We start from the raw sequence: 14127 nt of genomic DNA, 5'->3' as shown, positions 1-14127 counted from the left end.
TAGATTTTAGAAACCTTAAAAGTCAAACTAACCTGCAGTCGCAGTACAACATACTGAACAGGAGCCATGCTGAATTGTCAGCTAAATTAACAGAACTGAAGGAGGCATACTGTCCTGGCAGAAACACATCTCTGGGTATGTGAATTACCAAAGCGTCGGTACACTTTATACTCTTTGGTCCTTTCTACCTTTTTCACTTGTTCTTTCTTCTTTTGGTCTACAGGGAAGGCTTGCCCTGTATGTAAAGTGGGCTGGGTCCCCTTCAATTCCAAGTGTTACTTCTTCTCCACTGATAAACGGACCTGGAAGATGAGCCGTGGCAAGTGTGTGAAAATGGGTGGGCACCTGGTGATTATAGAAAGTGCAGAGGAGCAGGTACACCAATCAGCCCGGTGGGCATTGAATCACTTACTAAACTGCCAAGACAACAACAGACACAGGTGCACAACTCTATGCACAACAAATGGCTGACTTCTGTCTGTTCGTGTTATACCCCAAAAAAGTATTAATTAATGGAAAAAAGTTTGGTTCTGGTGTACTCAAATACACACTGAGATTGTTTTCTCAATAGAAGTCTGAATGACCTTATTCTTCACTTAATTCATTATTTACATAACACGACATTCTCAAGTTGACTTTAATCCAGTTCTGGGATGAGATGGGCTGGAGTCTATTGTAGCGGCACTGGGTGCAAGGAAAGGAACAGCCCTGAACTGCACAGAAGTCCATTGTAAGGCCCACTCACATACACTCACACAGAGATGATTTAGAATTGTCAGTCCACATGTTTTGGGATGTGGAGGATAACCCCCACCCCCCCAACACACACGCACACACGCGCACACACGCACACGCACACACACACACAGAGGAAGAATGAGGATATTCCATACAGGCTGACTAAGTGCAGGATTCAAACCAGGACAGTGAATCCATTAGGCACCACCGTGCTACAATAGTGAACCATTGTTTAGGGAGTTAAAAAATTTATCACAAGTTTTACAAAAATCCAAGAATGTGTAATGTTGGAAAAAAGTGCTATACTGTCAGGATTTAGGGGACATTTTTTCAAATCATAGTTGTTGCTTTGGTGCACTGGTTGTGCTGTTAGCACTAGATTTCAATTTATTTGTTCACAAACTTTTTGAATTTTGAGAGCTACCTTTACTAAAATCATTAAAATCATAAATCCACTCTGTTGATGCATTTATACCCGTAGATTGATTTTACAGCTGTGTTCACAGATAAAGTAATTATCGATTTTCTTTGTGTTGTTTTTTGTTGAAATGACATCACTCAAATACAGCCATGAAATGTCATTTCTATTTCTAATTTTTTCTATATATAAACAAATAATTTAGATAAGTTACTGTTTAGAGACATTGATAAAAATAAGTTATCTTCAGAATTCCCTCCCTTCTAATGTAGTGAGTAGTCAAGCAAAATGACACATTGTAATCTTTTTAGTTAGCCTATAAAAGGTGTCATTTTGCGTGACATCTCACTACATTCATAATGCCTAACACGGTACAACGCCATACCCACCCTTTCCCTGGGATTGTATTTGATATCCAAGAGGCTGTCGGACGAGTAAAGGAGGAAAATAAAATAAACATTTTGAGGTAACTGGTCTCAAAGTAAAATTGAAAGAGTGAGCTAATTTATAGAAGCTGCACAAAATGTTTTTCCATCATGAGCTAGACAAATCTGCAGATTTCTCAATGATTTTCAATTGGAGAGTTTGGAATTTCAAAGCTTTGTATATTGTGATCTGTTTGTAATCTTTCTGATGAATAAGTAGCCAAATTTCAACAAAATTGGTCCACTGGGGTCTGTGTTATTTCATTTGGACAGACAGTCAGACAGAAATTGTTATGGCAGCAAGTGCTTCACACATTATATGGAAAAAAAATGAGTAAAAATATAACATTGTGTTTGTTTTTAATATACAATGTCTTTAGGTTCACGTTTGGTTTTTCTTTACTATTAACAGCTAATTTTAGATTTGATTTTTTTTGTTAAGTTTACACTACTTGATTCAGAGTTTTTCTAGTAGACAAGTCAATTAACCTTCAGGGAAAACTTTTTGGCTTGTTATGATAGTCATGGAAACCTTGAACTGAACTATACTGTACAATATTTAACAATGTGTCAGATGTTTTGATATTTCTTTCTTCTTTTTGTAAGGCATTTTTAAAAAATGAAATTAATATCAAAGAAGGTAATGACAAAAGCTATTGGATTGGCCTGACTGATCAAGTGGAAGAAGGTCAGTTTCTCTGGGTGGACAACAGACCTCTAGATCCAAAAAACAGGTAAGAGAACTCCTGTCAACCTCTGACATCTTTCTTTAATTAAAGCAAGATGCAAAACAACACGGCCCAAGTGCTGCAAACTTAGCTGAGACAAGAAATCAAAAGAATTGAAAGCCACAAATACGTTGTAAGCAGTAAATGTAAAGTAGGAAGACAAAATGAACAAAGCAGTGCTATGGAGGACTCCCCTAACTGGCCATATTGCTGAATAATTATATAATCATTTTATTTTAATTAATTAATTAAATTATTTTATTATTACTGTGAATTTCCCCTTGGGATTAATAAAATATCTATCTATCTAATTAAGAAGTTCTTGTGTCAAATCCCACAGGAGTTTGCTTTGCTTGCCTGTCCCTACATGGATGATGCACAGGGTCGGCATGTTAAACAATGTTGCCTGAGGCAAGCTTCATTTCTGCTGACACTCTGCTCTGACATACTTATTAGGCATTAGTTGATACACTTAAACCACAAACAATGCATATCGTGATAAAGGCTTCATAATGCAGCATTCCCATGGAACAGTGCATTTTGTAATAACAGTCAAGAAATAAAAAAATAATATATATTATTTTGAAAAAAAAAATTAAAAAGATTACCTGCAAAACAATAAAACACACAAAATATGCATTAAGACAATAAAAATACATAAATCCTTTACCGGTTTCTTCAACTCCCATAATGGAATGAAATAATGGAATCAGAAATGAAGCTCAGCTGTTGCACTTGGCACATTTATACTCCATCTGCAAGCTAAAAGTCACGTGTCCTTTTTAACTGAGCATGTGTGGTGCAAAAAAAAAAAAGGTACTGTACATGTGACTGAAACCTTAATAACTACCAAAAATTAACAAAATTAAAAAAAAATGTTACAGTATGTGAAAAGTCAAGAAAATGAAAAATGGCATCCTGTAACAATACGTAGATTTGATGTATGCATGTGCCATTTTCCTTCTGGGCAGTTAGTGGGATGGTGAAGCTGTGCAGATCTGCATTATGTGCAGTTTAAATCTTTTAAAAAGTTTAATTTGAAACAAAATATTTCTTGTAGTTTTTATAGTAAATAAATAAGGAACCACATGTTTATGGAATTTTAAAGGTTTTTAATTACTTCTCAATTTTTTAGTAATTATTTTGTAATGTTAAAAACTACTGTGGCAAGAAAATTTCAGCCTCACCAAAGTGCTGCCTGAGGTAAATGATATGACCACCTCACCTCACACATTGGCCCTGATGACACATTAGACAGTCATAACATTAGAACACTCTAGACGAGAACAGGCCATTTGGCCCAACAAAGCTCACCAATCCTATCCACTTAATTTTTCTAAAATAACATCAAGTCGAGTTTTCAAAGTCCCTATTGTCCTACTGTCCACCGCACTATTTGGTATCTTATTCCAAATGTCTCTGGTTCTCTCTGTAAAGAAAAACTTCCAAATGTCTGTGCGAAATTTACCTTTAACAAGTTTTCAACTGTGTGTCCTTGTTCTTGATGAACTCATTTTAAAATAACAGTCTCAATCCACTGGACTAATTTTCTTCATAATTTTAAACACTTCAGTCAGGTCTTCTCTTAATCTTCTTTTGCTTAAACTCTAAAGGCTCAGCTCTTTTAATCTTTCTTCAAACTTCATCCCCTGTAGCCCTGAATCAGCCTAGTCGCTCTTCTCTGGACCTTTTATAGTGTTGCTATGTCCTTTTTGTAGCCTGAAGACCAAAACCGCACACAGTACTCCAGATGAAACCTCACCAGTGTGTTATAAAGGTTGAGCAGAACCTCCTTGGACTTGTACTCCACACATCAAGGCGCTATATAACCTGACATTCTGTTAGCCTTCTTAATGGCTTCTGAACACTGTCTTGAAAGTTGATTTTCAAACCTCCTATTGTGTATTCAAAACTCACATTTTTACTTCCTATGTGTAATACTTTCATTTACTGAGATTAAATTTCACAAATCTGTCCAAATCTACCCAAGCCTGTATGCTATCCAAGTCCTTCTGTAATGATATACTGGATTCTAAATTATCCGCCAAACCACCTATCCTGGTATCATCTGCAAACTTAACCAGCTTGTTACTTATATTCCTATCCAAATCATTTATATAAATTAAAAATAGCAGTGGCCCTAGCACTGACCCCTGTGGACACCACTCTTAACATCGGCCAGTTCTGATGAGGTTCCTCGCACCATCAGCCTCTGCTTCCTGTGTCTGAGCCAATTCTGCACCCATCTACACACATCACCCTGAACTCCCACTTCTTTTAATTTGATGCCCAACCTCTCATGTGGCACCTTATCAAATGCTTTCTGAAAGTCAAGATAAATAATATCATCTGCTCCACTTTGAGTGTCCTTTTGTTGCCTACTCATAGAATTCCAGCATGTTGGTAAAACATCACCTCCCTCTTCTAAACCCATGTTGAGTATTCAGTAAAACTCCTGCTCTTGCCATGTGTTGCTCAATCTTTCCCTTAATAATTCCTTCCATTAATTTACCCATGATGCACGTAAAGCTTACTGGCCTAGTTGCTTGGATCTGCCTGGTCACCCTTTTTATGAAATGAGATGTTTCCCATTTTCAATTTATCCATCTACTCATTTTTAGAATCCATTCTTTGTAGTAGGTGATTGTGTGAAGCGAGCTTTTATTTTGGCAGGTAAGAGTGTAGCACTGGACAAGCTGACAGCTGACTACAGAGAGCCGATTCGAATATACACCTCTGTTTTAACACGCCATGCACACATTGTGTTCCTTATGTACTACACTTCTCATGGACTTGCTTTGCTCACTGGCTTGCCCTTGAAGATACAATCTGGTGATTCTGCCATGTTCTCTCCTGTCCAACTTCAGACCTTTGAATTTAATCCTAATCGCTTAATGTATTAAAACAATGAAAAACTAAAGTAACCAGATTGAAAAGTGCTAATTTTTGTATCCCTCAAACATTAATTAAGATAAGAAAACAACTGTAAAATGTTCATGAAAGAGCCTTCTTGTCTCATAAACTTACCAGTCATGTAAATGCCACATATTTCAACAAAGGAGATTCGAGTGCCATTGTCAGTTGCTTACTGCCATTTTAGCCTTATCCCATGTTCATTTGCTTTACAATACTGTTTTCTCCAGGTCCATTAATTATCTACAGTATATGCTTGATGCTCTAACCCAATTGTTAAATATGTGGGGATGCAACTCATAACCACATTTCGCTTGAAACATAATTCAGCTGCTCTGAGTGTGGTCAGATCAGGCGACAGACTAATAATTCCTTTTTTGTTTTAGATTCTGGGACAACGGCCAGCCTGACAAAGAATCTGAAGACTGTGTGCAGCTAGGAGTAGACGACAAATGGGACAACTGGCATGACTTCTCCTGTGAGGTGGAAAGAAAAAGAATTTGTGAGAAAACTGCTGAGCTACTTCTCATTTAAATAGTGCTAGGCATGACATAGGATGAAGTTGCCATTGTCAAGCATCTTCATCTCTACAGAATGTTTTAGTCCCTTGTTGCACCTTTTCTCTTCCTGTCATTGATGTGTTGCTTTTTCCCATAAAGTGATATGATGTTTTCTTGATCATATTTGAAATAATAAAGCTTAAGAGTAGGTTGCATAACTAGTAAAAATACCCTAATGTTTTAGAATTTATTTTTTATGTTTTTTTTTTTTTTACTCATGAACTCTTGTCACTTTTATATATCAGAGTCCTAGCTTTGGTCTGAATTTAGAAATCAGATCTTTAATCAACAGCGGCCATTGTGAAGAGCACTTACTGTGCATGTATAATGACCAGTGACTTCCAAAGGTATTCTGAAAGATTTCAAATTTCATAGAATGTTTAATTCCCACAAATACATTAAAGTGTATTTTACAATCATGTATTTTGACCTTTCATGCTAACATTAACATATGACAACTTTTAAGTCTTTTTGCATGACTGCCTACCTGCTTTTGGTCCTGCAATTTTGGTTTCTTTGCTATCACTTATTTACAAAAAGGTTCAAATTATTCCACACTTTTTCAATGGTGCTGTCTTCAGAACACTGAACAGACCACTTAAAGATTTTCTCTTTTTCTTGTGTGTCTGATTACATATAGCATAGCCCTCCTGGCTGCAAAGTGTTGAATGGTCTCCTTAAATATTATTATTATTATTATCATATATTTGGCTGATGCCTTTAACCAAATTAACTTCTAAGAGCAGGATTTGTTGTGGTTCTTTGAAGCATAAGGAGAGTCAATCAGTTGCTCAGGGTCACACAGTAAGGAACCGATTGACAGCTTTGTGGTTTAACATTCAGAGTCTTAGACATTGCACCATATTGCACACTCTTCACCCTAACTCCAGGATTAAAACAGGTACTGTTGCGTGAAATGCATTCAGTTCTTTTTTTCCTGCAATCTTTGATCAATAAGAAAATCATCTGTGTAAGATGGTGCAGCCATTATCATAGTTTTGTCTTTTTCCACATCTTATCTTTATGACTGAAATGTTCTTGTAGATGAGTTGTTTTGATCATAAAAGCATATTTCAAGGCAAATTTGTTGTTTTTGCCAGTGACCATATTCACCAAATTTTTCCCTGAAAATTCCCTGTGCAGCTGGAAAAGATTAACTTTTTTCCAAGTACCCCATGTTGTTTTGCAAGGCCATCATGACATCACAGAATTGTAGCAGTCATGATGGATGGGGATATCACTACCTGATCTGTGCTACCAATTTGCGTCGCAAATGTGCTGAATTTTCACACATGTGTACTGCAAGCTTACTCCACTTCGCACTTTATGCTTTGTGCATACATGAAGAATTTACAGAAAGCACACATATGCATGGTGACACTACCCAATCGGTACTCCATCCAGATTCATAAAGCACACACATTAAAAAGAAAAGAAAATATAGAACTTGCACAATTTTCATTTGAGGGGTACATTAGCTTGAGCTTAATAGGAGTGTTATGAAAATTGTTGTTCTGCATGATTTCATTGTTCATTGTTTCTTCACCACTTCATTATTTGTTATGCTCCTCTCTATGTAGTGCAGATCAGGTAGTGACAGGCACAGGTCCCATGAGTATATAACGCTGATCCAGTGAATCACAGGCTCGGTGGGTGTCAGTTAGTTGTAGTAGAAGCTTGGAAGACAAAGAGAGAGATAAAGGACTTGGAGTATTGTGAAGTATAATTGTACCTCAGTGCTGTGAAATGCTGCCTCACAGCTCATATCACATATTTTGCCACAATATTCAGTCCTGCATAGTTGGCAGACTTCTCCCTAGCTGTCAGGGACACTTTAAAGACCATTGCACTATTATAATCCACTTAAAACTAAGTTCATTACTCCTTCCCCATTGTCTTCAATGAATTTTGCCAAATTTGCCAAAATTCACAAACATTTCTTCATCTTCTCCAAACTCAAGCCAAAGCAAATTCAAAGGGTTTTGCTCGTCACCACAGATCAGCACTGAAGCAGTATTTAATACTTTTTACACTGTCATACTGATCAGTAAAGCTGGATAAAAAATAAATATCATTTATTTTTTACCTACTGGATTCCCAATTCCAAACTTTTGAAGGGCAGATGTTAATTATATAAAAGATAGGCAGAAATTTGGCCATCAAATAAATAAGAGGTTTATTATTGACCAAGTAACTTCACAGTGTCCCAGGGAATAGTTTGGGAGCCAGCTGGGCAACCCCCATTTAGTTAATAAGCTTAAATAAATCAGTGACTGAAGGTACTGCATATATATGAACAAAAAAATCTCTCTATCTGGCTTCCACTTAACTCCTCTTAAGGCAATCTTTGTAACTAGCTTGTTTTATGAGAGGGTAAGTAATTGGGCGCTCTGTCCTCATAGGCTCAGGTCCAAAAAATGTTGTCGCCTTACAGGGTCGATCGACTTTCATAATGCTGGGACAAAAAGGAGTGGGGTTTTACTTGTATATGTCATGTGTCCTTACTTGGCGTCTTATTAGAACTGAGGGAGGAAGAAACAGAACAGTTAGTGACAGCACCCCTCTTGTCCCGAAATGGTATTACCTGCTTGGTCTGAGTCCTAAAGATGATCCTCAAGCACTAAGACTGTAATTAGTACTGTTTACTACAGGAATGTTATACTTTAAAGAGAAATTAGAACTAGAATCCAGAAAAGAATTATACTGTATATCCAAAATCAAGATGTGTTCAAACAACGGGACATCCAAGAATGTCATTTAGAGGTTTGTGCCAGGGCCACACTCATGGATTCCAGATTACATTTTGCTGCTGTCTGTTCGGGACAGCAGAAAGACAGTTGTAGCCCTGATGCAATTGGCTGGCTACACAGCTGATGCAATCTAGTGTTTGAGACTAGTCGTGCAGCCAATACACGAAGGAGGTAAAATAAGACAGCTAACACTTGTTTGTGAGACATGCTAAAGCCCACACAAGGCAGAGACAGGACTGGTTAGAACTTCAGAACAATTTTAACAAAATCAGGCCATTTGGCCCAGCAAATCTCGAAAGTCCTATTCACGCAATTTCTCCAACAACACATTGAGATAAGTGTTCAATGTCCCTTAACTCTCACTCTGTTCCTCACTACTTCTAATTTATTGCATTTGTCTACCATGCCACTGTTGTCAATTTCCTTATAAATGGAAGTAAGGTAGCCCAGATCTTTTCAGAAGGTTGGACTTCATCATTCTGACAGTCCATTTTTTTTCTTAATTCTTCATTCATTTGTATTTTTCCACATTGCACTGAGAATCTTTCAAGTTTGCTTCTAGATTTACTTTTTGGTTTCTTCTCAGCACTTTTTTGATTAACAGGAGCTGGAAACATGTAGGCAAATAATCATCATGACTACCTAAGATTAAGAGAGTGAAGCAATTTGGAAATATTACAACAGTTTTGGCAAAAATCACAGGCCTACCTTAATAAGTGCCCTGTAAAACCATACCAGTAAGATGTCAGCAAATCACTCTCTTAGCACACTGACTGTTATTCGTTAATAGTGGCATGGAGAAAAATGGGAATAAAACAAAGAGTTTTTAAAAACATCTGTTTTTATTCTGTAGGTGCATAAATATAAGAGACTTTTTATTTCTGCAGGGGTACCACATATTACATGGGATGAAATTTAATGCTGAGAAGGGGACCAATGTTGGTTTTGAATGACAGTGAAATTAAACAAGTGTACATATAATTTAAAAATCAGACACACTCACCTGTCTGCATCAGAGTATTGGGCACACTAGAATAGTCAAATTCTTGAGATAGAGATAGAGAGATAGATAGATCTGTTCTTTGTATCTTTAGACAATCACACATTTTCATTTATTTTAGTCATTCTGTTGTCTATTTGAGAGGAGGTTTTGTGTTTATCATAATATAATAATATTTATTTATTTAACAAATGATCACTGTCATTGTCACTTTCTTCTGACAGCTCAAAATCCCCATCAGACAATGCAGAATCCGAATCATCAGTACTACACAAAAAATGTCTTTGGCAAAGTATTTTAATGCCCTTATTTGATGCCTCACTGTAACTTGTGTACAACTCAATTCATCATGTTCTCTTGCTGCCATCTAGTGTATAAAACTATTGCATTCTAGTAGACTTTTATTTATTTTTTCTCACCATTAACGTTGTACCCCTTGATTTTAACAATTTGTGTTGACACCCATCATGAAAGAAAACAAATACCAGACAGCCAACATCAACTCATAATGAGAACAATCTGGTGGAGTAGTAACAGGGTACAACAGTATTCACGACGTTTGATTAGCTGTTACATAACTGCCACTGGCACAGCATTGGCCAGGTGGAAGGTCAGGTGCATGACTTTTAATTGCGAGATCCAAAAATGCTAAAATGAAAGTTGTTAAAGATGCTCGATTGTCAATGCAATCAATGAAACATCAGAGAAAACCCAGCATTGACATTTCAACTTATAAAGGTATATCTACAGCATGTACAGTGTCTTCCATAATGGTGGGGACAAAGACATTTTTTCTTTGATTTACCCCTTCCATAGGAATAAAACATAAAAAATGGGATCTATTTGGTACCTTTTTGGTTTCTGCTAGATGACAATGAGATCAAAAAGGAACAAAATGAAGGCATAGTCTTTTGTCTCCTGCTTATCAGATTTTTCTCCTGAGACAAAAAATTAAAAAAAGGGAGAACAAAAAAAGATTTGGGGAATCCACCCCATATATTCTACAACACAGTTCAGGAAATAATAATCCAGAGCACTCTCTGGTTCCACACCCTAATAGGGACAAACTAAGGAAGGAAGGTGCTGGGTTCATATAGAGACAGGGGAGGAAGAGGTGGGTCCAGGATCAAAGACTCAGAAGTAACGTCGATGGGAAGTGTGGCTAGGTAAAGGGTACAGGAATGGGAGGAAGTATTTTATTCTGGTTTCTCTTCAGGTGATCTGCAGAGGATGGAGAAGAAAAGGTAGTGCACTTTGTCAAAGCCTGCTCTCGTATTCTGCCCTCAGTTAAGCCCTTGGCCTGGCACGTGTGTGACACCTGGCAGTCTCACAAGGGTCTCCTCTTGAGTTACAGCAGAGATCTCAGCAAAGTCACACAATGGGCTCAGATTTTCCAAGTAGTAGCTTTTTGCAATTTGAAACTATTTCAATTGTGTGCTCAGTAAAATATGGTCAAATGTATGGACAGTTGTTTGTGGTAATAAAACACTTTATAATGATTACAAACTGTAGTGTTTGCTTCTGAATAATACTGTTAGTTTCTGTAATTTAATTTGCTGTGCTCTAATTAGATCACACTCAGTCATTGTAACATAGTGATTAAGACTTTGGCCCCTGCTACTGACATTGTGTGACCCTGGGCAAGTCACTTCACCTGCCTGCACTCCAACTGAAAAAACAACCAATGGTATTTCTGATAGGTCACCTTAGATAAAGACATCAGTCCAATAATAAGTAAAAAATATGAAGTCTTGAAAGACAAAACTTAACATGCTTTACCAATCCAAATTCTCAATTTTTGACTCCTTTTACCTCAGTTGTATCTCATGTCTCCTTTTTTTGTCTAAAGCTGTTTCTCCTGGGGAATTTTACATTACCATATATACTCGCATATAAGTCGGCTTTTGAAACCCAAAATATTAATCATAAAATCAGACCCCGACTTATACGGCCGTTCAAAAATACAACCCTTAAAATTTTTTTTTTTTTACATTTTCTTGCATCCTCCAATCTTGCACCAGTTTCTCAGATGCATCGAATTTTGTTGCAGTAGCGCCATTTTTTTCACTATTTCAACTACTTTTAATTTAAAACCAGCTTCATGTTTTCTTCTGATCGAACGCTCCCTCTTAGATAAGGGATGTTTTTACGATAAAGTTGTATGAGGGTGTGAGAAACAAAAAACACAAAACAAACGTGCAAACGTCGCTTCAGAATAGTTTGGGTATTACCATGTGGTCACGTACATAGAAAAAAAAAAAGGTAGTGTGCTCCGTGGTTACTCTTTCAGGTGGATGTTAGCATATCATATCATTATAAAATACTGGAAATTATATGGTAAAATCAAGCCCCAACTTATACACGGGTATATACGGTATTTAATTGAGCAGACACTTTTAATCCAAAGCAACTCACAAAGGGGAAAACATAATTGAATAACATTTGGCTAGGGTTTGTTTGTTCAGCAAGTGTAATAGGATGGGTAACAGAAGTTGATTACCACAAATGGAAAGATGCAATAACTAATAAATTTACAATCATTGCTTAACAATCAATAAAGCAATTCGATTTAATCTAACGACAGATTAAACAACAATATAAAATATCATAATATAAAATATCAAATAATCAGACTGACATTCACAGAAAATATTGGTTTTCAATTGCTTTTTAAATGTGAGTCAGTAGTTCAAATGGAGGTGGGCAGCCAGTTCCACCAACTAGGAACTACACAGAAAATGAGTCTGTGTTGAGACTTCACACCACGCAGATGTGGCTTCACCAGACGCTGTCCACTGCCAGACCTGTGTGGACAAGAAGGAGCAGAGCAACTCACCCGTGTCTTCATAAACACAGGTGCTGACCCACTGACTACTCTGTAGGCAAGCATTAGGGATTTGAACTTAATATGTGCTGCTACAGGGAGCAAATGTAGTGACCTGAAGAAAGGACTGACTTGTGCCCATCTCTGCTGGTTAAATACAAGATGGGCTGCTGCATTCTGGACTACCTGCAGCGGCTTGATAGCACATGTGGGTTCTCCTGTCAGAAGTCCAGATGTGATGAGACCAAAGCCTGAACCAGAAGTTGTGCTGCATATTCTGTCAGATAAGGTCTGATCTCATGGATGTTGTGCAGCGTGAACCTGCATGAGTGAGAAACAGTAGAAATGTGGTCAGAAAAAGATATCCGCTTATCAATCACCACACCAAGGCTGCAAACGGACCTGGCAGGTGTTAGCAACTGTGAGCAAAGCTGCACAGAGATGGGAAGTTGAACAGACTGGCTGGCCGGGGTTACAAGAATTTTATGAGAAACATCTATGACAAAGTTGATTCTTAAATGAAACATAAATGAGAATGTCTTTTAAGTCTCATGAGCCATCAAAGATCAACCTGTGAGCAGTAAAATTATCCTATGGGCACTGGTTCACAGTTTAATATTACAAGTCAAACAATTCAGACGTGATTAAAGTGTACATTGCAGATTTTCATTTAAGTATATTTGAGTCACACCATGTAGAAATGACAACCCTTTTTCTACATGGTAACCCCCCATTGTTGGTACATCTGTTATACTTTTTGTTATTCTTTTGTGTATTTAATGAAAGTGCAATTTTAGCATAATGGACAGCGGGCCCATATGAACACCTTGAAGGGTCAACTATACGAAATACATGACTATCACTATTGCTCTTATGAATTGTGTAGTCTGCAGGTGTGCAAAATTAGTGGTCTGTTCCCCATTTGTCTTGCAGCTTACCATAGTCCGATAGTTTATATGTCTGCTAGGACTCCTTATGTGATATCGCATCCAATATGTATGTCACCTGTTGTTTAATTATTAAGGTTGTTTAAAGTTACCTGTTTTGGACACAAGCCTTATGCTTTCTTCAGGTTTTTAAGACTATCACAAAGGTGAATGTTTGCTTTCCTAAGTGACAAGATATAACATCATGCACAGATCAGTTCCTTTAAAGATAACTTTTCTGGTTTCATTATTATTATTCACCCATTTTATAAATCAGACAAACTCAGCTGTTGTTCTAACAAGATCACTGTCAGCTACATTATTATATAGAAAACAGAAATTTAAAATGCTTGTCTGTGCTAGAAGCTGGCCATTCTCTGTTTAAGGGCTTTTTATGACAGATTGTAGATCAGGTTAAAGAAGCCATCAGACTCAGCATTGACCAGGTCTGCGGTTTGCAGTTACAGGATGTGGTTGGTGTTTAAACCTTGAGCACTGAGGTACCAAAGTTTGCCCAGTGCAGTGTCAGTGTAATTTAACTTTTAAAACTAAGTTGGCACACCTAATTTAAGGCTGACATGCTGGACTGTGTAATGAACTTCTTGTCACTATATGCAGTATATGTATACCTTTTATATATATGAGATTAGCATTTTGTTGATTATTTATAGAGGTTCTTTTTCATTGTAATTGTATACTGACATTGTTACACTGAAGGCTGTCATGATATGAGTGCTCTCCTATACCAAAGAGGGTGAAAGTGTCCAAAAATCTATAGAATACAGAAAAATACCCTTCTATGGGAATAAACTATAAAACTTTTGCTACAAAGGGCAAGTCCAAAG

At 37.1% G+C, this 14127-nt stretch overlaps 1 protein-coding gene and 1 long non-coding RNA gene across 2 annotated transcripts; one reads left to right on the top strand and one right to left on the bottom strand.

Moving 5' to 3' along the window:
• The first annotated feature begins 222 nt into the window (after positions 1 to 222).
• LOC114652448 (C-type lectin domain family 4 member E-like) lies at positions 223 to 5948 on the top strand. Its single transcript, XM_051927619.1, has 3 exons — positions 223 to 375; positions 2188 to 2315; positions 5609 to 5948. The coding sequence occupies exons 1-3, from the start codon at positions 310 to 312 to the stop codon at positions 5754 to 5756; spliced, it is 342 nt and encodes a 113-aa protein (XP_051783579.1). The 5' UTR covers positions 223 to 309; the 3' UTR covers positions 5757 to 5948.
• Positions 5949 to 10621: 4673 nt separating this feature from the next.
• LOC127527788 (uncharacterized) lies at positions 10622 to 13836 on the bottom strand. Its single transcript, XR_007934910.1, has 3 exons — positions 13396 to 13836; positions 12369 to 12677; positions 10622 to 10753 (listed from the first exon to the last, which is right to left on the bottom strand). It is a non-coding gene; the product is annotated as an uncharacterized LOC127527788 (long non-coding RNA).
• Positions 13837 to 14127: the final 291 nt, after the last annotated feature.

The sequence above is a fragment of the Erpetoichthys calabaricus genome, chromosome 5 (genome assembly GCF_900747795.2).
Source record: "Erpetoichthys calabaricus chromosome 5, fErpCal1.3, whole genome shotgun sequence".
Taxonomy (NCBI): Eukaryota; Metazoa; Chordata; class Cladistia; order Polypteriformes; family Polypteridae; genus Erpetoichthys; species Erpetoichthys calabaricus.
Note: the sequence above shows the minus strand (reverse complement) of the source record. Positions and strands in the feature narration are given on the sequence as shown.